We start from the raw sequence: 21,576 nt of genomic DNA on the forward strand, positions 1-21,576 counted from the left end.
AAAGCGGCGCATGCGCAGACAGTATCGACGCAAGCGGGGACGAGGCTGAAGGACAATGGCCCCTTTTTTTGCGTCTGCGCATGCGTAGTTATTGCGATTGTTGCCACTGAGACCGACATGCGCGCCTGCAACGCTACGCATGCGCAGCGGATGGTGAAGGTTTTGGCGGGATAGCGCAGCGGCAGCACATGCGCGGGGAAGGGAATCGAATTTCATCATGGTATGGCGGCCACAACACCCCTCCACTGTGCCTGGACCTCCCGCCCCTCCACTCCACTCCTCCTCCGGGTCCATATCCACACCCCTCCACCGGGGCCAGACCCCCAACCCCATTCCCCCACTGAGGCCAGACCCCCACCCCTCCTCTGGGGCTGGACCCCCCATGCCTCCATCCCCCTCCACCGAGGCTGGACCCCCCACCCCTACATCGTGTCCACACCCACACCCCCACCCCCACCGAGGCTGGACCCCCCACCCCCACATCGTGTCCACACCCCCACCCCTACATCGTGTCCACACCCCCACCCCCACCGAGGCTGGACCCCCCACCCCTACATCGTGTCCACACCCACACCCCCACCCCCACCGAGGCTGGACCCCCCCACCCCTACATCGTGTCCACACCCACACCCCCACCCCCACCGAGGCTGGACCCCCCCACCCCTACATCATGTCCACACCCCCACCCCTACATCGTGTCCACACCCCCACCCCTACATCGTGTCCACACCCCCACCCCCACCGAGGCTGGACCCCCCACCCCCACATCGTGTCCACACCCCCACCCCCACCAAGGCTGGACACCCCCTCCACTGCAGACAGACCCCCTCCTCCCACTGCACGATGCATGGCAATTCTCCCAGAGGCAGCTTCCAACAACCCATCCCCCTACTATTTCCCCTTCTATTTGCGTGACCCACCCTTAATCCAGCCCCTCCAACTGCTGGTGAGCCATCTCCCTCCTACAGACAGAAACCCGTCCCTCTCTATGCCAGCCCATCCTGTCAGCATCTCATTCCCCTCCTACCTTAAAGTATTTTTCCCCCACTCCCAACAATCCATTCCTCTCCATGCCAACCCCCTTTCACTTTCAGCAAAATGTCCCCCTCATATTTGCTGCTCCAACCATTCAGCACCCTAACTGTAATATCTTTTCCCCAATACCAGCTACCTGCAACCCACCCCACTGACAGCCGGCAACTTGTGCCCCCGTAACTAACCGTTCACACTGGCAGCATCCCACCCCTTCCATGCAAGACCTCTCCAACTGTCTTCAACCCATCCCCATCCAACCCCAAAACCTTATTTTTGGCAGCAAACCATTCCCCATACCAGCTCAGTAATATCCTTTTCCAAATACAACATCCCATCTCATTCTGCCAACAACTTATTCACCAGTCCAACCTTATTGCTACATTATTAGCACCCCATCTCACCCTACTCGGTCTCTCCCTCTGCCAACACCCACTCACAAAACACCTCCGTCCAGCCCAGTATCTCACCCACATCCAGCAAAGCCAGTGATCCATCACTGACCCACTGCTAGAAACCCACCCCCAGTGGGAGTCCATTTTCAGAATTCATCCTCTGCAGCAGAAAATACTGGGGAGGGAGAAGTGTTGCTTTGTGGTCAGTCTATTGATTATAAATATCAGCCCAAGGAGTTTTTATTTCAATACAGTTTTTTATAAAAGCCCCTGGTATCTGGAATTCAAGCAACCGGCAGAAAAAATTGAGGAATTGAGCTCTGGAACGTGGCAATTTTTGCAAGCTTCTCCAAGCAGATCCTCTCCTGACATTCATTTAACTTTGCACGACCAGGAACCTTATTCAAACAGCTGCTACGAGCAAAGCACTCCGCTGGCTGAATACTTGCTCCCATCTTCACCAACGGTTTGTTTTACTTCAGGGACCATTTATTTTTACAATTGTAAACATTTTAACCTATTATTATTTATTTTAATTATTAAAATGTATTTTCCTCAATGTTTGAGCTTGAGCTGCTGGTTGCTTGATTTCCGGATACCAGGAGTTTTACTGGAATTAGAATTTACCACCACTCTCAGAGTAAAGGCTCAAGGTCCATTACCCAGATCTTCTCCATGGCTGATAGGAATTAAGTCATACAATATAAAGGTTGACTTGCCTGGATAGCATGCAAAGCAAGGCCCGTCACTGTATCTCGGTACATATGACGATTATTTTATTTTATTTAATTCTTGCCAAAGCATTGCCATTCCACTCAAGAAGCCCATACATTTATTCTTTGCACCCGACGAGTCCCACTATGTTGCATTCTTACACTGCTTACCTTGTTTTAATGTAACTTTAAAATCAGCGAGTGCCCTCTGAGAGCATCTCCTGCTCTCTGCATGCTACATGTTCTCTCTCACAAAGCTTGGTAGTCTGCCGTCCCTGTAAATCCTGTGACAAATTGAACTTGTGGGATCTCCAGCACTCGAGGTCTTTCTGCTCACTTTGCTTCAAGATTACAATATGTTCTTACTGGGATTGGTCACACTGAGTTCAAATTAGGAGAGATATCTTTGAAGGTGCCTTTCCTATCAGCCATTAAGATCCTCAGCATCAATTGAGGGTCTTGACAGTGGACATTGAGACTTTAAATATATATAATTTTTAAATTAAATTTTGACATACAAAATGGCCATTTTGTCCCACAAGCCCTTGCTGCCCAATTACTCACAATTAACCTGCACCTCTGGTACTTTTTGAAGAGTGGGAGGAAACCAGAGTCCCCAGGGAAACCCACTTGGTCACAGGGAGAACATACAAACTCCTTACAGACAGCATGGGGGTTCAAACCCCAGTCCCAATTGCTAACGCTGTAAAGGCTATGCCAATCATGCCGCCCCTTGTAGAATGCTGTTAATTTCCAATTCTAGTAAAACCCCTAGTATCCAGAATTCAATCAACCAGCAAAAAAAGTTGAAAATAATTTTTTTAAATTAGGGTAGCATGGTTAACGTAGCGGTTAGTGCAACATTGCCACAGTGCCAGCGATTGGAACCGGGGTTCAAATCTGGCGGTGTCTGTAAGGAATTTGTACATTACCCATGTCTGGGGGGGTTCCGATTTCCTCCCACCATTTGAAATGTACCAGAGTGTTGTAAGTTAATTGGGTGTAATTGCGCGTCATGGGCTGAAAGGGCCTGTTACCGTGCTGTATATCTAAATTTTTAAAAAAGAATAAAATAGGTAAAAACTAAGTGTTTACAATTGTGAAAATAAATGTTCTCTGAAGTTACACATGAACCTTTGGTGAAGACGGGAGCAAATATTCAGCCAGTGGAGGGCCTTGGATGTGTTTTGCTCCTAGCAGCTACTTAAATAAAATTGTGTGAAACAGCGATGGTGTCGCCCAGGGTGAAGAGCTGGTTGATGCCACTGGCTACTGGGGTGACTCTCATAAAGTGTGTCCTTATCCCTGCTTAGTAAGAGTCACCCTGGTCAAAAGCTTTCTCTGTAAACTAGGGGAAAGGGGGGTTAATTATCTATAATGTTATTGTTCATCTTTTGGGCGGCTCCAAGGAGGGGGAGGAACCTGCAGATGCAGCAATGGTTAAATGTTTTCAAAGAATGTGATTGAAAATAAAGAAAAATGATTTAAGGTTTATATATTCATGCAAGTGAAGTTTGTTCAGTGTAAGTACAGTCTAGTATTTTTGTCTTTTAAACTTTATTCTGAATGAAAGTAGATTAGACATTGTCAGGAGTAAGTCTCAATCAACCAGAAAATATACTTATCCAGAATCTACGAATCCCCATAGGATACCAGAGGTTTTTATTGTACATTTATAATAAATTGAGATTGCTTTGACTTGCTTTTACAATCACAACCTGACCTGTATTTAAATAATTTGGAATTTGTAACTCATTGTCACAGCATGAATGTATCTCCATCCACATTGGCCAGGCTGGTGTCCAGATTGGAAATGCCTGCTGGGAGTTATACTGTTTAGAACATGGTATCCAGCCTGATGGATTTATGCCCAGGGATTGGACCTACAGAGCTGCCGATAATTCCTACAATACTTTCTTCTCTGAGTCGGGTGTTGGAAAGCTTGTCCCGAGAGCTCTATTCATCGACTTAGAACCCACTGTAGTTGGTAAGTCTAATGTAATCTGTTTCTATCTCAATTTTATCTCGTTTAGAATTTAAATGGCAAAAGGAATTTTGAATATTGGTAACACTGCTTCCAAGCAACAGATACTATCTTCCATAAAATGTCTATTGATGACTGTGTGCATGCAGACAGGCACACACAAAATATTCTAAAGTGATCAAAGGTGTGGAGCAGTCGCATGGTCAAAGGGGCTTGTCACGGAAAGCCAACATGCAGATGGAACAGACAACCAGGAAGGCAAATGGCATTTATTTCAAGAAGATCTGAACACATGAATACTATTTCCAAATCCTCATTTTAGTTAGTTATGGGATCATGAAGTATTATGGTGTTATTTTCCTGATTTTCAGTTGTTGCATTTGGATATTGCATTGAGAAAAGTTTATCTTCAAGAACAAAGTTGTAAATGTTAAAATTTTGCAAGATTGGAGATCACAGGGAGGTAGGATCGTAATGAGAGCTTTTTAGCACATGGGTCTTCATAGAGTTGGGGTGTTATGGTGAAGTTGTTTAAGACACTGGTGAGTCCAAATTTGGAGTATTGTGTACAGTTTTGGTCACTTACTTTTAGGAAAGATACCAATAAGAATGAAAGAGGGCATAGGAGATTTACAAGGATGTTGCTGAGACTTGAGGACCTGAGTTACAGAGAGGGGTTCAGGTTAGGAGTGAAATACGAGAGGCTGCAGATGCTGTGATTGTAGTACACACACCAAAATGCTGGAGGAACTCAGCCGGTTTATTCAGCGGAATCAAAGCTATATCGCTGACGTTTCGGGCCTGAGCCTTTCCTCAAGGCGAAAGCAGAAAAGGAAGAAGCGGGATATATTAGAAAGTCCCAGAATTCAAACAAAAGGGGAGGAATCCAGACCAACAAAAGGTGTTAATTGGATGTGATAAGGGACAAAGTAAGAATTTATCATGTAAGACAAAAGGGGGGGGGGGGTTAACAAAAGCCAGAGAAATCAATATTAATATCATCCACATTAGATAGACTGAGACCACCTGTACATTTGGAGGAACAACACCTCATCTTCCGACTGGGAATCCTCCAACTGGATGGCATTAATATTGACTTCTTTGGCTTTCATTAAACACCACCCCCCCCCCGACCCTTTTCTTCCCATGTCAACTCTCCTTTCCCTGTCATCTTTTGCACAGACATGATCAATTCTACCTTTTCCCTTATCATATCCATTTAACACCCTTTGTTGGTTCCTCCCCCACTGTTTGAATTCTGAGACTTTCTGATGTATCCCGCTTCTGCCTTGTCTGATTTTGCCTTGAAGAAGGGTCCAGGCCCAAAACGTCAGCGATAGATCTTTTTCTCCGAGACGCTGAATAGACCGGCTGAGTTCCTTCAGCATTTCAGTGTAAACAGGTTATGGCTTTATTTCCTGGAGTGTCAGTGATTGAGGGGAGATTTGATAGAGGTATACAAAAGGGAACAGAAAGAGTAAATACAAGTCGGCTTTTTCCACTGAGGTTGTGTGAGACAAGAACTTGAGGACATGGGTTAAGGATGAAAAGTGAAATATTTAAGGGGAAATTTAGGGGGAATTTCTTCCCTCAGGGAGTGGTGAGAGCATGCATCGAGCTGGTAGTGAAAGTGGTGGATGTGGGTTTGATTTCAACATTTAAGATAAATTTAGTCAGATACATAATGGGAAGGGTATGGAGAGTTATGGTCCAGTTGCAGGTCAGTGGGTCTGGACCGAATAATAGTTTGGCATGGGCTAGATGGGCAGAAGGGCTTATTTCTGTGCTGTAGTGTTCTATGGTTCTAAAGAGGCCATCGTGCCTCTTCCCCATATCTTAGCCTTCGCTACATAACCCTACAAATTATTTCTCTTCAAGTACACGTCCGGTTGAAAAATTGTTTCTGAAAATTACTATGGCGTTTGATTCCACTATTCTTCCAAATTCAATAACTACAAGGTGTCTTACATTGGTGTTCTATACCTAATTTTCAAGCCTGCACTTTGCTTTCCATTTATTACTGAGTGTGCATTAGGCCAGCTACTGCCGCAAAACAACGAATTTCGTGACCTGTTCAGGACAATTAATTCTGATTCTAGTTGAGGTCACCAGCCTGGTGGACTCACAGCAATGATAGCATCAGTCGCAATGTGGCATCCTCTTGTTACAATGCAAAAAGAGGCCATTCAGGCCATTGCCTATTTGCCGGCCCCCTGGTAAAGCAATCATCAGTTTCTTTTCCCAATTTATCCTCATAAAAGATTGTCTCTTAAAATCCCTATTTAACTCCCCTATGAAAGCCATGCTTAATTCTGTTTCCTGCAAACCTACAGCCAGTTACTTTCAGAGCATAACTCCACACACAGAAAAGAGACTCTCTCCAGACCTGTATTTTATATTCGACATTTTCATTTTCAGTTTTTTGGTGAACACGATAAAATTGACTAAAGATTATCGGGGTTGTTCTGAATGAGTCCCATGGAGACAGACCAGAAAATGCTTCCAGCATCTCCCGTAACATGGCACCTGACGACTTATTATTCCTCATTCCAGATGAGGTTCGTACCGGTACCTACCGCCAGCTGTTCCACCCAGAACAGCTCATCACAGGCAAGGAAGACGCTGCCAACAATTATGCCCGTGGGCACTACACCATTGGCAGAGAGATTGTCGATCTAGTTCTGGATAGAATACGCAAACTGGTGAGAGTCTTTTTAATGGGACATAGAAGCCAAAATCTTTGCTTCTCAGCCAATTACGTTCAGTAAAAACATGGTAATCTGTCATCTCAGGAGGTGCTGGATCAGCAGATTTTCTATTCTCTTGGATGTAAATCATTATACCTCAGCACACGGAGATGTTGGTGAGGGAATGCTGCTCATTCCAGGCTGCAGGAGTACTTGCTGAGGGACACACCGAGGCTTGGTGCAGCCAACGTGAAGGCCCTATGGGGAAGGACCACAGTCTCGAGCCCTCCCATTACCGGGGCCGAGGGAAGCCCCTCAATCAACAGCAGGGGGGCGGGGGAGGGGGGGGAGAAATGACAAGGTGCAGCAGGGGTGGTAATGGGGTATTGAGAGAATAAATTTTACAATGTACATTGACGAGAATGTATAGATATGACAGACATTATGGGTGTAAAAAGACTGTACGGTTTTCTTTTTTGTCAATTACTTATTTGAATAAAGTATATTTGGGGGAAAAAAAAGTCACGTAGGTAAAGATACATAACCAATGTTTTGTGCCTGAGCCTTTCATTGAGGTAGGTCTTGATGTAGGGTTCCGGACCGCAATGAACACAGTTCTGTTTCTGCCTCTTTGCTGCTCGATCCACATTTGCGATGGTCCAGGTCCCAGCATCTGCAGTCTCTTGTCTGCTGTTCTCGTACAAACCCCAAAAGTAGAGAAATGAAGAATATTCACGGAGGTGATGGCTATTATGGATGGTTCAGGAATCTCAACCTGGGATTTGGAATTGGGGCTAAAATAGAGACTATCAAATGTTTTTATTGCGAAAGGTCGCTCCTGCTGCAGCTGGATAAATTCATTTCCCCTACTTATTTTCCAGAGGCCTCAGGAATAGACAAATTAAACAAAACAAATTTCTTCAGTGATTATATTAGAATTATGATTATTTGGCACTTTTACCTCAAGGCATTCCAAAACTGTTTATGAAATATTTGTTTACGTGTAGTTGTAATTGAAACGATAGTTTGAAGTGAGTTTTTCAGAATTAATTCCATTTTGAAAGTGTAAAAAACTAATTAGATTCCTGATAATTATGGAAACTCAAATAATCTGCACACAGTCGTACTAATTGCATCCAAGCTCAGACATTTTCTAACAAGCATCATCATTTTAAAGCAATTTTTCCAGTGTGGGGGTGGGGGGGGCCCATGTTACTAACCCTAGTCCAGTGGTCGCTTCTGCTCAGAATGCTGTGATTGGTAAAAATCACTGAAATGCTGGAGGAACTCAGCAGGTCTTGCAGAGGTAGAGACATATCACCGGCGTTTCGTGCCTGAGCCCTTCTTCAAGGTGTGAGTAAATAGCAAGCAGGCGCCTGAATTAAAAAAAGGTCAGGTTGATAGGTGGGGGGTGGGGTAGCCTGCCGGCTTTTTGTGCGTACCTTGACAAAGGGCTGAAATGACCGTTATGTTTCTTTACCTCCTATGGACGCTGCGAGACCTGCTGAGTTCCTGCAGCATCTGTTTATTTACTCTGGTTTCAAGTACAGTTCTATATTTACTAGATTTGGCACAAAGGTGCGGTATTGGGAGAGCAAAACAAATGCTAGTGAGGCCACATATGATTTCTTATGTGGTCATAAAAGATTCCATGCCACTATTCTAAGAAGACCAGGGGATCTTCCTGTCCCTACTATTCGGGTATCTCAGTGATGATTGTGGGAATTTGATGTATGCAAATCAGCTGACATTTTCTCTTGGGTGGCACAGCAGTTAGCACAACGTTATTACAGCGCCAGCGACCCGGGTCCGATTCCCACAATGTCTGTAAGGTGTTTGTATGATCTCCCCATGTCTGTATGGGTTTCCTCCATGTACCTCGGTGTCCTCCCACCCTCTAAAACGTACTGAGGTCGTTGTTTACTTGGGTGTATTTTGGCAGTACGGGCTCTTGGAATGGAAGGGCCTGTTACCGTGCTGTATGTCTTAATTAAAATTACATGACAACCAATGGGGAGTTGGGGGGGGGGGGGGGCAAGAAAAAAATTACATTACAACCTTGTCTAACGTTCAAAAATACTGAATAAACTGTAATAAGTTTTAGGATGCCCTGGGGTCTAAAAAGCAATGAGAATGTTTTCTTTCCTAAAATAATAAAATATTAGATTTAGGTCTAAATTGTGTTTGGCTTCTGGAATTCCCATTTCAATTGCACTGTGGGAGTATTTTCACCAAGATTGCAATTGTTCAAAATGGCAATAACACAAGGACTGCATTGGCTGGGCCCTGCATTGAGAACACGGCATTCATTAACAGCTCCACCAGCAGCCATGCCTTCATCTCACCACCCTTTTCACCCTTCCATGAGCAATTGTCTGTGACCTTGACCCCCTGATTTGCTTTTCTCTCCCCACCCATCTACTCCTGCGACTGCAGAAGATTTAAGGATTTAAGATTTTTTAAGATTTAGACATACAGCCATTTCGGCCCATGACTCTGTGCCACCCACTTTACACCTCCCCCCCCGGTACATTTCAAAGATGCAAGATATGTCCCTCCGCATCCCCCCTTCATCTCCAACCTCGCAAATAGACTTTCAGAGTCAGATTTATTGTCAAAGTACCTACATGACATCACAGACAACCCTGAGATTCTTTTTCCTGTGGGGGAGGCAGAATTGCCACTTAGGACATAGAACACGACAGCGCAGTACAGACCCTTCAGCCCTCAATGTTGTGCCAACCCATATATTCCTTAAAAAAAAGTACTGAACCCTCCCTATCCCATAACCCTCTATTTTTCTTCCATCCAAGTGTCTCTTAAATTCCCCTACTATTTCAGCATCCCCCACCATCCCTGGCAAGACATTCCAGACACCCACAACTCTCTGTGTAAGAAACTAACCCCTGACATCGCCTGTAAATTTCCCTCTCTTCACTTTGTACACACATCCTCTTGCTATTCCTACACTGGGAAACAAGCACTGGCCGTCCACCCTATCCATGCCTCTCAAAATCTTATAGATCTCTATTAAGTCTCCTCTCATCCTTCTACGCTCCAAAGAGAAAAGTTCCAGCTCTGCTAACCTTGCCTTATAAGACGTTTTCCAATCTAGACAAAATCCTGGTAAATCTCCTCTGCCCCCTCTCCAGAGCTTCCTTCCTGTAATGAAGTGACCAGAACTGAACACAATTCTCTAAATGTGGTCTCACCAGAGATTTGTAGAGTTGCAACATGACCTCTCTACTCCTAAACTCAATCTCCCTATTAATGAATCCCAGCATCCCATAGACCTTCTTAACTATCCTATCAACCTGTGTAGCGACCTTTTTTAAACTTTATTTATTTGAAGAATCATTAATAGTAATACAAAATACATTCCATAAAGAAAATTTTATGTATATATTTTGAAAAAAAAAGAAAAAAACAAAAAAAAATCAAGTCCCCACCCCATCAGCCAACTCTCTTAAGGAGAGCTAAAAATATATAAACAGAAACTAAAAGCATATAATAAATCAAAATATATCTAAATGCATATATTCCAAATATGGTAACCACTTACTAACAAAAAAAGAAATATTGTCATGTAGATTATATGTAATTCTTTCCATAACTGTACAAACTTTCAATTCATTATGCCATCGCCTTATATTAATCACTATATTATCTTTCCATGTACTTGCTACACATTTTCGAGCTACAGACAATGCTAAATATATAAATGCAATTTAAAATTTATCCAACCCTAATCCCTTTAAAGGAATCATATAACCCATTAAAAAAATAGATGGATCTAATGGTAACTTAAAATTATATAATTTTTCCAAAATTACCTTAATTTCATCCCAGAATGGTTGTACATGCACACAAGACCAAAAAAAGTTCCAGTACACACACATCTAAAACAAGAATCCAATTAATAAAACCATATTTTTTCAATTTCTCTGGGGTTAAATACAACTGATGTAGAAAGTTATAATTAACCATTCGTCAATTTAGTAACACTATCATGACATGTATCTGCCCAATAGTCTTCAGGAAAAACAAAGGCTAAATCATTTTCCTATTTAAGCTTAGACTTCTCCCATTCCAACTTATCCATATTGTCTTGTAATACTTGGTGCATAACAGAAATATAATCCATTTTTGGTATAGAAGAAATCAAAGATTTGAATTCTGTCAATACAGGTAAAATCATCTCTCTACCATACATATTTTTCACCAAAGATCAAAATTGATAATAAACAAATAAAGAATTTTCAGCAATATCAAAATGCTCTTTCAAATGATTGAAAGAAACTGTCCTTCTACAAAACAATCCTGCAATGTTTTATAATCCAACTCTTATAATCCCAACTCTTTAAATGACTATTAAACATTGAAAAAGAAACAAGCTGATTATTATATAATGGAGTTAAAATTTACCTATTGATCCTAAAATCTTAATTTTTTTAATCCATAATTTTAATAAATGTTTTAATATCGGCATATTATATTCCCTCAGCAAATTTACATTCCATCGAAATATAAATTGATGCACTTCAATTTCAGAAATACAGGCCATCTCAACTTTAGCCCAACTCCGGGACTGGTCCAAATCCATCAATCTACTAATAAATTTCAACTGGGCTGCTTCATAATAATTTTGAAAATGAGGTAAATGAAGCCCACCTAGCGCATACTTCCAAGTAAGTTTATTTAATGCTACCCATGGTAGTTTACCTTTTCATAAAATTCTCTTGTAATTTTATTTAAATCCTGAGAAACTCTTTGAAAGAGAACATGATATTGATTGAAATAAATATTGAATACGAGGAAAAATATTCATCTTAATACAACTAACTCAACCAATTAAAATTAACGGAAGATCTTTCCACTTAATTAAATCTGCTTTAATTTTTTTAAATAATGGAACATAATTTAACGTATAAAGATTGATACTGAGTATTTACAATTATTCCTAAATATTTAATTTTATCAGACCATTTCAGTTTTATAATATTTTTATACTCTGAATAGTCTGACTGGTAAAATTTCACTCTTATCCCAGTTAACTTTACATCCAGATAATGTTCCATATTGTAATAAACATTCCCGCAAATGTGGCAATAATTGTTCTGGGTTAAATATATCAAAACATCATCTGTAAACAAATTAATCTTATACTCTTCATCCATAACTCTCATCCCTCTTATCTGTTCCTTCTGCCTTATTGTTTGAACTAACGGTTCAATAGCCAATGCAAACAGAGCTGGTGACAAGGGACAACCTTGTCAAGTTGAACGCGTCAAATTAAACGATGATGAAAGTTGACCATTTGTCACCATCCGAGCAGTCGGGTTCATATATAAAGCTTTAACCCAACCAATAAAAAAGGGCCAAATTTAAACTTCTCCAATACTTTAAATAAAAAATCCCATTCGACCCTATCAAAGTCTTTTTTCCGCATCAAGCGCAACCACCATTGGGTGGTTGGGCTGCTGTCGATATGCATTGACCAAACTAATCAATCGAAGAATATTATCTGAAGCATTTCTATTTTTAATAAAACCTGTTTGATCAACATGTATCAGTTTAGATAAATAATTAGCAAGTCGATTTGCTAACACCTTTGCAGGTGGGAGTTTTATAATCAACATTCAATAAAGTAATAGGTCTATACGAAGACATTTTAGAAACATAGAAACATAGAAGATAGGAGCAGGAGTAGGTCATTCGACCCTTCGAGCCTGCTCCGACATTCAACGAGATCATGGCTGATCTTAAAGTTCAGTACCCCGTCCCCGCCTTCTCTCCGTAACCTTTAATACCCTTATACTGAAGAAATAGATCTAATTCCCTCTTAAATAGATTTAATGAACCTGCCTCTACTGCCCTCTGTGGCAATGAATTCCACAGATTCACCACCCTCTGGGTAATGAAATTCCTCCTCATCTCGGTCCTAAATGGTTTGCCTATTATCCTCAAACCATGGCCCCGGGTTCTGGATTTTCCCATCCTTGGAAACATCCCATCTGCATCCATTCTGTCCAGTCCTGCCAGAATTTTATAGGTCTCTATGAGATCCCCCCTCAATCTTCTAAACTCCAGCGAGTACAATCCCAATTTGCACAATCTTTCCTCATAAGTCATTCCTGCCATTCCAGGTATCAGCCTGGTGAATCGCCTCTGCACTCCCTCCATTGCAATAACATCCTTCCTTAGATAAGGTGACCAAAACTGCACACAATACTCCAGGTGGGGTCTCACCAAGGCCCTGTACAGCTGTAGTAAGGTATCCTTGTTCCTAGACTCAAACCCTCTTGATATGAAGGCCAACATACCATTTGCCTTTTTAACCGCCTGCTGTACCTGCATGCTTGCCTTCAGAGACTGGTGTACAAGTACCCCTAGGTCTCTCTGCACTTCCCCATCTCTTAATCTATTGCCATTTAAATAGTAATCTGCCCTCCGGTTTGTATTACCAAAGTGGATAACCTCACATTTATCCACATTGTAGTGCATTTGCCATGGATCTGCCCAGTCACTCAATTTATCCAAATCACACTGGAGCTTCTTGACCCCCTCTTCCATGCACACAACTCCTCCTAGCTTAGTGTCATCTGCAAATTTGGAGATATTACATCCAATCCCCTCATCCAGATCATTAATGTAAATTGTGAACAGCTGGGGTCCCAGTACAGATCCCTCTGGCACCCCACTGGTCACTGCCTGCCACTCAGAAAATGAGCCATTTATCCCAACTCTCTGTCTTCTACCTGCCAGCCAGTTCTCAATCCACATCAATACTTTGCCCCCAATCCCATGAGCCTTGATTTTGGAAGCCAGTCGTTTATGCGGGACCTTATCGAAGGCCTTTTGGAAGTCCAGGTACACCACATCCACTGGCTCTCCCCCATCTATTTTACCTGTCACCATCTCAAAGAATTCCAATAGATTTGTCAAGCACGATTTACCTTTTTTAAATCCATGTTGACTCCGTCCAATCCCTTCTCTGCTAGTCATATGCTCCGCTATTACATCCTTAATAATGGATTCCATCATTTTGGCCACTACTGATGTAAGGCTCACCAGCCTATAATTCCCCGCTTTTTCTCTACCCCCCTTTTTAAATAGTGGGGTAACATTAGCTACCCTCCAATCCATGGGCACTGATCCTGAGTCTATCGAGTTCTGGAAAATAATTCTTAAAGCATCTGCTATCTGAATGGCCACTTCCTTAAGTACCCTAGGATGTAGATTATCAGGCCCTTGGGAATTATCTGCCTTCAATCCCATCAATTTCCCCAAGACCATGTCCTTAGAGATACTGATTTCTTTCAGTTCCTCCCTTGCATTAGCCTCTATGTTTCCCAACATCCTTGGGAGGTTATTTGTATCCTCTCTTGTAAAAACAGAACTAAAGTAAGAATTTAATTGGTCTGCCATTTCCTTATTCCCCATTATATATTCCCTTGATTCCGACTGCAAAGGACCTACTCTGGATTTCACCAATCTTTTCCTCTTGACATATTTATAAAAGCTTTTTCAGTCAGTTTTTATATTTGCCGCAAGCTTACTTTCGTAATTTATTTTTGCTCTCTTGATGAATCCCTTTGTCCTCCTTTGGTGCATCTTGAACTGCTCCCAGTCTTCGGTTGTGGAACTTTTTTTGGCCAATTGATATGCTCTCTCTTTGGACCTAACGCTGTCTCTAATTTCCCTTGTTATCCACGGTTGAGTCACCTTTTTTGGTTTATTTTTATGCCAAACCGGTATAAACGATTTTTGCAATTTCTCCATTAGATCTGTGAATGCTTTCCATTGTCTATCCACAGTCAACTCCCCCATAAACACCACCCAATCAATCTTACTCAACTCCCGTCTCATACCATCATAATTCCCTTTATTTAAATTCAGGACCTTAGTCTCGGTTTTAATTTCATCACTCTCCATGTCGAGTGAGAATTCGATCATATTGTGATCGCTCCTACCCAAAGGGCCTCGTACAACAAGATTATTGATTAGCCCCTTATCATTGCATAATACCCAATCTAAAATGGCCTGCTCCCGAGTTGGTTCCTCGACACATTGAACTAGATAACCGTCCCGTAAACATTCAAGGAATTCCTCCTCCTCAGTATTTTTACTAACTTGGCTCGTCCAATTTATATGCAAATGAAAGTCTCCCATGATCACAGCTGTTCCCTCATTGCACGCTTTTCTAATTTCTCTTTTAATGCTTTCTCTTTCAACGGGTGTCTATATTTTTTCGGGATTACAGTAATTAAAGCACTAGAGCAAGATTCTGGTAACTCGTGCTGTTCACTCACTTGTAATAGCGCCTTTGGAAGACTACACAAAAGAGTCTGGAAAAACAACCAACTGAAAAACCTCACAAAGATAAGTGTATACAGAGCCGTTGTCATACCCACACTCCTGTTCGGCTCTGAATCATGGGTCCTCTACCGGCACCACCTACGGCTCCTAGAACGCTTCCACCAGCGTTGTCTCCGCTCCATCCTCAACATCCATTGGAGCGCTTTCATCCCTAACGTCGAAGTACTCGAGATGGCAGAGGTCGACAGCATCGAGTCCACGCTGCTGAAGATCCAGCTGCGCTGGATGGGTCACGTCTCCAGAATGGAGGACCATCGCCTTCCCAAGATCGTGTTATATGGCGAGCTCTCCACTGGCCACCGTGACAGAGGTGCACCAAAGAAAAGGTACAAGGACTGCCTAAAGAAATCTCTTGGTGCCTGCCACATTGACCACCGCCAGTGGGCTGATAACGCCTCAAACCGTGCATCTTGGCGCCTCACAGTTTGGCGGGCAGCAACCTCCTTTGAAGAAGACCGCAGAGCCCACCTCACTGACAAAAGACAAAGGAGGAAAAACCCAACCCCAACCAACCAATTTTCCCCTGCAACCGCTGCAACCGTGTCTGCCTGTCCCGCATCGGACTTGTCAGCCACAAACGAGCCTGCAGCTGACGTGGACTTTTTACCCCCTCCATAAATCTTCGTCTGCGAAGCCAAGCCAAAGAAGAAAGAAATACCTCCTCAAACAACGAAGATAAATCTTCATAAAAAGTTTTATAAAATTCCACCGAAAATCCATCATCACCTCCTGACTTCCCATTGGGCATTTCCAATATAGCCGCCTTTATTTCTAATTCTGTAAACGGAGCTTCCAGATCCATAACATCTCCTCTTCTAATGCTGGTAACATTAACTTAGATAAATAAGAATCAATGGAACCACTATCCTGTTTCCCCTCAGAAGTATATATTTTTTGATAAAATGAATAAAACTGGTCATTAATTTCCTGAGGTTTATAGGTAACTGTTGAATTATTTTTTTATGGCATTAATAATCCATGAAACCAGTTCCTGTTTTTAAACTCCCATGCAAGTACCTTATGTGCCCTCTCACCCAACTCATAATTAAGCATTCAAATTGAGTCTGCAACGTATTCTAACGCAATTTCAATTTAGTCAAAGCCACTTATTTTTATCTTCTGTCACTTCCTTCTGAAATTCCTTCTCCAGTTCGTCAATTTGCTTTTCTAATTCTAAACTTTCTGCCTTATACTGCTTCTTAAGTTTAGTGGTATAACTAATAATCTGTCCTCTTAAATAAGCTTTTAATGCATCCCATAACACAAAATGACTTTTTACTGAATTAACATTTTCAGACAAAAAATGTAATCTGTTCTTTAACAAAAGTAACAATGTTTTTTTCAACAACATTGTGTTAAATCTCCATCTATAAGATGAACATACCACTTCTGGACTTGCATAAGAAAAAAATAATGATCTGATATAACCCTGCTTTTATATTCTGCCTGTAATACCCTTCCTTGTAAATGTGCCGATACTAAAAAAAATCTATTCTAGAAAATGAATCATGTCGACTCGAATAAAAAGAAAAATCCTTCTCTGTAGGATTAACCCTTCTCCAAATATCCACCAAATTTAAATCCTTCTTCAAGGCCCCAATTTGTATCGGCATCTTTGATTTCTTTATACTTTTTGGGGATCTATCCAACAAAGGGTCCAAGACACAATTAAAATCTCCCCCAACTAAAATATTTTCATTAGCTTGACTTAATAACAAAAAAGCATCCAAAATAAAACACTCATCGTCCACGTTAGGTGCATAAACATTAGGCAAAGTCAAAGATTCAGTAAAAATTTTACAATTCACCCTTAAAACCCTTCCAGCATTCCCTTCCATGGTTTGCAACTCAAAAGACAAATTCTTATGAATTAAAATTGCTACACCCCTTGCCTTAGAATTAAATGAAGAAAAAAAACACATGCCCAACCCAATCTCTCTTCAATTTCAAATGTTCTTTTTCAGTCAAATGTGTTTCTTGTAAAAAGGCAATATCAATTTTCATTTTCTTGATATAAACCAAAACTCACTTTTGCATAATCGGATTATTTAACCCCTGAACATTAAAAGTAGCAAATTTCAAATTAAACATCCTTACAAACTAACAATATGATCACTTACTACAAAATATCACTCCCTTCTAGTAAATAAAAACCACTCTCCCTCCCCTAAATATTAAAAAAAAATATATATATATAGAAAAAAATTTTAATTATTCCCCCCAAAACATTACCCAAAGGTAGTAAAGCCCTAAAAAACTGGGTGTGGTCTGTGCAGCATCCTTGAAGGATGCATGGATTTGGACCCCATCCACACTCTTAAGTAACCAACCATTAATCCTGTACTCAGCCTTCTGGTTTGTCCTTCCAAAATGTATCACCTCACACTTATCCAGTTTGAACTCCACCTGCTACTTCTCTGCCCAACTCTGCATCCTGTCTATATCGTCCTGTAACTTTCAACAACCTTCAGCTCCATCCACTTCTCCTCCAACTTTCGTATCATCTTATTGGCAGTGCAAAAAAAAACTGACTCAACATGCAGATGTAAACAAACCCACTGTGCAATAAGAGAGAAAAAAAAATCATTAAAATCCAAAAGTCAGTGCTTAAATGAGTCCCTGATTAAGTTTGTGGTTGAGGAGTCTGATGGTGGAGGTGAACCTGGTGGTGCAAGACTTATGGCACCTAGACCTCTTTCCTGATGGTAGCGGCGAGAACAGAGCGGGTGCTAGTGGATCTTTGATGATCGCGCTGCTCTCCAATGGCAGCATTTCCTGCAGATGTTTTTGATGGTGGGGAGTGTTTTACCTGTGATGTCCTGGGCTTTGTCCACTACCTTTTACAGGCCTTTATTCTCGGGGGCATTGGTGTTCCCATACCAGACCCATGATGAAGTCGGTCAGCACACTTTCCACCACACCTCTGTAAAATTTTCCAGGGTTTCCAATGTCATGCTGAACCTTTGCAAACTCCCAAGAAAGTAGAGGCACTGACGTGCTTTCTTCTCAATGCTATTTGTGTGTTGGGTCCAAGAAAGATTCTCCGAGATAGTGACTCCCAAGAACTCTACCTGCTGCAAAATTTCACCTGCACCTCATCCAACTTAATCTAATGCAAGCCTGAAATATCGGGTTATGTATTTTTATCTTTGTTATATAAATGACAATATTTGACAAGCTGAGTTTCTCCAGCGTTGTATTTTTACTTCAAACATGGTGGCTACAGTCCTTCGTGATTTACTTCTAATTACTGCACTTGGTACACTTGATGTGGTCTTTGCACCAGTGAAACTAAACGCAGATCAGGTGAGTGCTTCACTAAGTACCTGTGATGAGATGATGGTGTTGAGAATTTATTATCCTATACGTACAATGTACAGGTGCTCTATAATTCTTCCTTACTGCAGTTACACAGGTATGTAAAATAAACTGACAAACATTAAGTAGGAATTTAATTAACACTCGATTAATGCAGGCACTGGCTGGAAATCCCATTTCCCAGTTATTTTCATTCATTTCATCATTCCTATGCAGGTGAAATTTACACTTGAGGAACATCTATTTCACCTGACTAGCCTAAATCCTAACAGCATGAACACTACATTTCCAGTCTCAGGCCACCCAACCCCTCACCCTTTCCATCTGAACCTCCCTGGCTCCCTCCACGCCCCACTGCTATCTGGTTCCTTCCCCTCCCCCTCCACCAGTTTCTTCCCCTACCTGTCAATATTTGTCCAATTTTCTATCACTTCTTGCCCCTCCCAGTCTCCCATCCTCGCTCCCCCCACCCCCATTTTATGCTTAATATCTCTCCTCATCTCAAAAAATGGGTCGCAACCTGAAAACGTCTCCCTCCATTTCCATGGATGCTGAGGCACTCCAGTTCTTCTTTGTTTACCATGGTTTAAGAAGGTGGCATGGTCACCATAGCTGTTAGCACAATGCCATTATAGCGCCAGCGATTGGAACCGGGGTTCAAATCCTGCGCTCTCTGTAAGGAGTTTATACGTTCACCCCATGTCTGCGTGGGTTTTCCCCAGTTTCCTCCCACTGTTCGTAACATACCAGGGCTTTTAGGTCATTTGGGTGTAAATCAGTGGCATGGGCCGAAAGGGCCTGTACCCATGCTGTATGTCGAAATTTTAAAAAATTAAAAAGGCAATTCACCGCACCTTTTCATGGCAGTTACTAAATAGAAACACTATGAACCTGACCTTTGACATTTATTTAGTTAGTTAAGAATGTTTTTTTAGAAGTGCCTTTGGTTACAAGTAGAAATGTTTGATTCAGAACATAAAACTAGAACTGTGGCCTGTTTATTTTAGGCTGATGAATGCACAGGACTCCAGGGTTTCCTCGTGTTCCACAGCTTCGGTGGAGGGACTGGATCTGGGTTCACTTCCCTGCTGATGCAGTGCCTTTCTGTTGACTATGGCAAGAAGACAAAGTTTGAATTTACCATCTATCCAGCTCCCCAGATCTCCACGGCTGTGGTCGAACCCTACAACTCCATTCTCACCACCCACACCACCCTCGAGCACTCTGACTGTTGCTTCATCGCAGACAACGAAGCCTTGTATGATATCTGCCGCAGAAATTTGGACATCGAACGTCCGACGTACACCAACCTGAACCGGCTGCTGGCTCAGGTCGTTTCCTGTATTACGTGCTCCCTTCGCTTTGAAGGTGCTTTGAATGTTGATCTGATAGAATTCCAGACTAACTTGGTTCCATATCCACGCATTCATTTTCCATTAGTTGCTTATGCGCCAGTGATCTCAGCCGAGAAGGCCTTCCATGAGCAATTGTCTGTGGCCCAGCTTACCAATGCCTGCTTTGAACCTGCCAACCAGATGGTCAAGTGTGACCCTCGCCATGGCAAGTATATGGCCTGTTGTCTCTTATATCGAGGTGACGTGGTACCCAAAGATGTCAACGCTTCAATTGCTAACATGAAGACTAAACAGTCCATTAGATTTGTTGACTGGTGCCCGACTGGGTTCAAGGTTGGCATCAACTACCAGCCTCCCACTGTGGTGCCCGGTGGGGACCTGGCCAAAGTGCTGCGTGCGGTGTGTATGCTGAGCAACACCACCGCCATCGCCGAGGCCTGGGCCCGTCTTGACCACAAGTTCGACCTGATGTACGCCAAGCGTGCCTTCGTGCATTGGTACGTGGGGGAGGGGATGGAGGAGGGGGAGTTCTCCGAGGCCCGCGAAGATTTGGCAGCCTTGGAGAAGGATTATGAAGAGGTTGGCAAGGACAGTTCTGAGCTTGATCTTGATGAATATTAGAAAATGCTAACACTTTCTCCCATAAAAAGAAGTAAGTGTGTTAATAAAATGATTAGGTTTAGTTATTTGTCGGAGTTTCCATTATGGCTTATATCCACCCTAGAATCGTTACTATTTAAGACAGTAGCCTCTTTTAAACTGCAGCACCTGGGGAGCCCTCCTGGGACCAGGTGCGATTACTGGGGCAAAGGTGCTGGAAGTACTTTTTAAATCGCAGGGGGATCGATCTATTAAATCGCCAACTCAGTGATTTAAGGGGGATCCCACCCACACAATGATGGGTCACCTCCTCACTGGAGGTACTGCCAGATATTTGGGTGCTGGCTGTCGGTGACACGTGCATGCAAGCGCTGATGTCACTGGAATGAGCGGGTCGGCCATTATAGTTTTCAAATCACCTGTGGGCGCGACCTAGGTAAGTTTAGCTGGGTTCCCTGACTACCTCTGAGGTAGGTCAGGGACCCGGTCGGGTTCCGACAGGGTTGACTTGGTTGGACCCTTTCCAATTGCCACGTAACTGGAGCGCTAACCAGGCAAATTGCCTGGTTAACTCCATTTTACACGGCAGTTAGAGAGGGCCTAGTGTAGGCTAATAATCTAATTTCCTCGTTGGTTAAAGTAGAAATTGTACACTTGAGCAAGTAAAGGATCAGAACTGCTCCAGGTTTAATTTTCACTGTTGCAAGTTTTCTGTCGTTGACTTAGTGAACCCACATTGGCAAAATGAATCAAGGTTCCCATTTGCAATTCCTGCTCAGAAACAAACACACGGAAAAGAAATAAAGAGAAAAAAATTGAATCAAGTTATTTTTAAGATTCAAACAGGAAATAGCAAGTTCCAGAAATAAATTAAATTCCCATACATTGGGGTTGAAGTGTTTTACAAGCCAAAAGGGACTCCCATCCCACAAACAATTCTTCCAGAGTAATAAGGGTTGCATGGTTAGCGTAGAAGTTAGCGTGGTGCGGGTTCGGGTCCGACGCTGACTGTGAGGAGTTTGTACATTCTCTTTGTGTTTGTGTGGGTTTCCTCCTTGTGATCTGGTTTCCTCCCACCCTCCAAAGCGAGAAGGGGGATTTGCAGAGGAGATA

The 21,576-nt window shown here is 42.4% G+C and overlaps 1 protein-coding gene across 1 annotated transcript; it reads left to right on the forward strand.

Annotated features, from left to right (window-relative positions):
• The first annotated feature begins 108 nt into the window (after nucleotides 1-108).
• On the forward strand, nucleotides 109-20,545 carry LOC138762271 (tubulin alpha-1C chain-like). Its single transcript, XM_069935961.1, has 4 exons — nucleotides 109-220; nucleotides 3,905-4,127; nucleotides 6,678-6,826; nucleotides 19,516-20,545. Exons 1-4 carry the CDS (start codon nucleotides 218-220, stop codon nucleotides 20,482-20,484), a joined length of 1,344 nt encoding a protein of 447 aa, XP_069792062.1. The 5' UTR covers nucleotides 109-217; the 3' UTR covers nucleotides 20,485-20,545.
• The last annotated feature ends 1,031 nt before the right edge of the window (nucleotides 20,546-21,576 follow it).

This window comes from Narcine bancroftii, chromosome 4, assembly GCF_036971445.1.
Source record: "Narcine bancroftii isolate sNarBan1 chromosome 4, sNarBan1.hap1, whole genome shotgun sequence".
Lineage (NCBI taxonomy): Eukaryota > Metazoa > Chordata > Chondrichthyes > Torpediniformes > Narcinidae > Narcine > Narcine bancroftii.

Coding starts and splice junctions, on each gene's coding strand:
- LOC138762271 (XM_069935961.1), top strand. Junction 4,128..6,677: donor CTTAGAACCCACTGTAGTTG/GTAAGTCTAATG, acceptor TCCTCATTCCAG/ATGAGGTTCGTACCGGTACC. Junction 6,827..19,515: donor TGGATAGAATACGCAAACTG/GTGAGAGTCTTT, acceptor TGTTTATTTTAG/GCTGATGAATGCACAGGACT.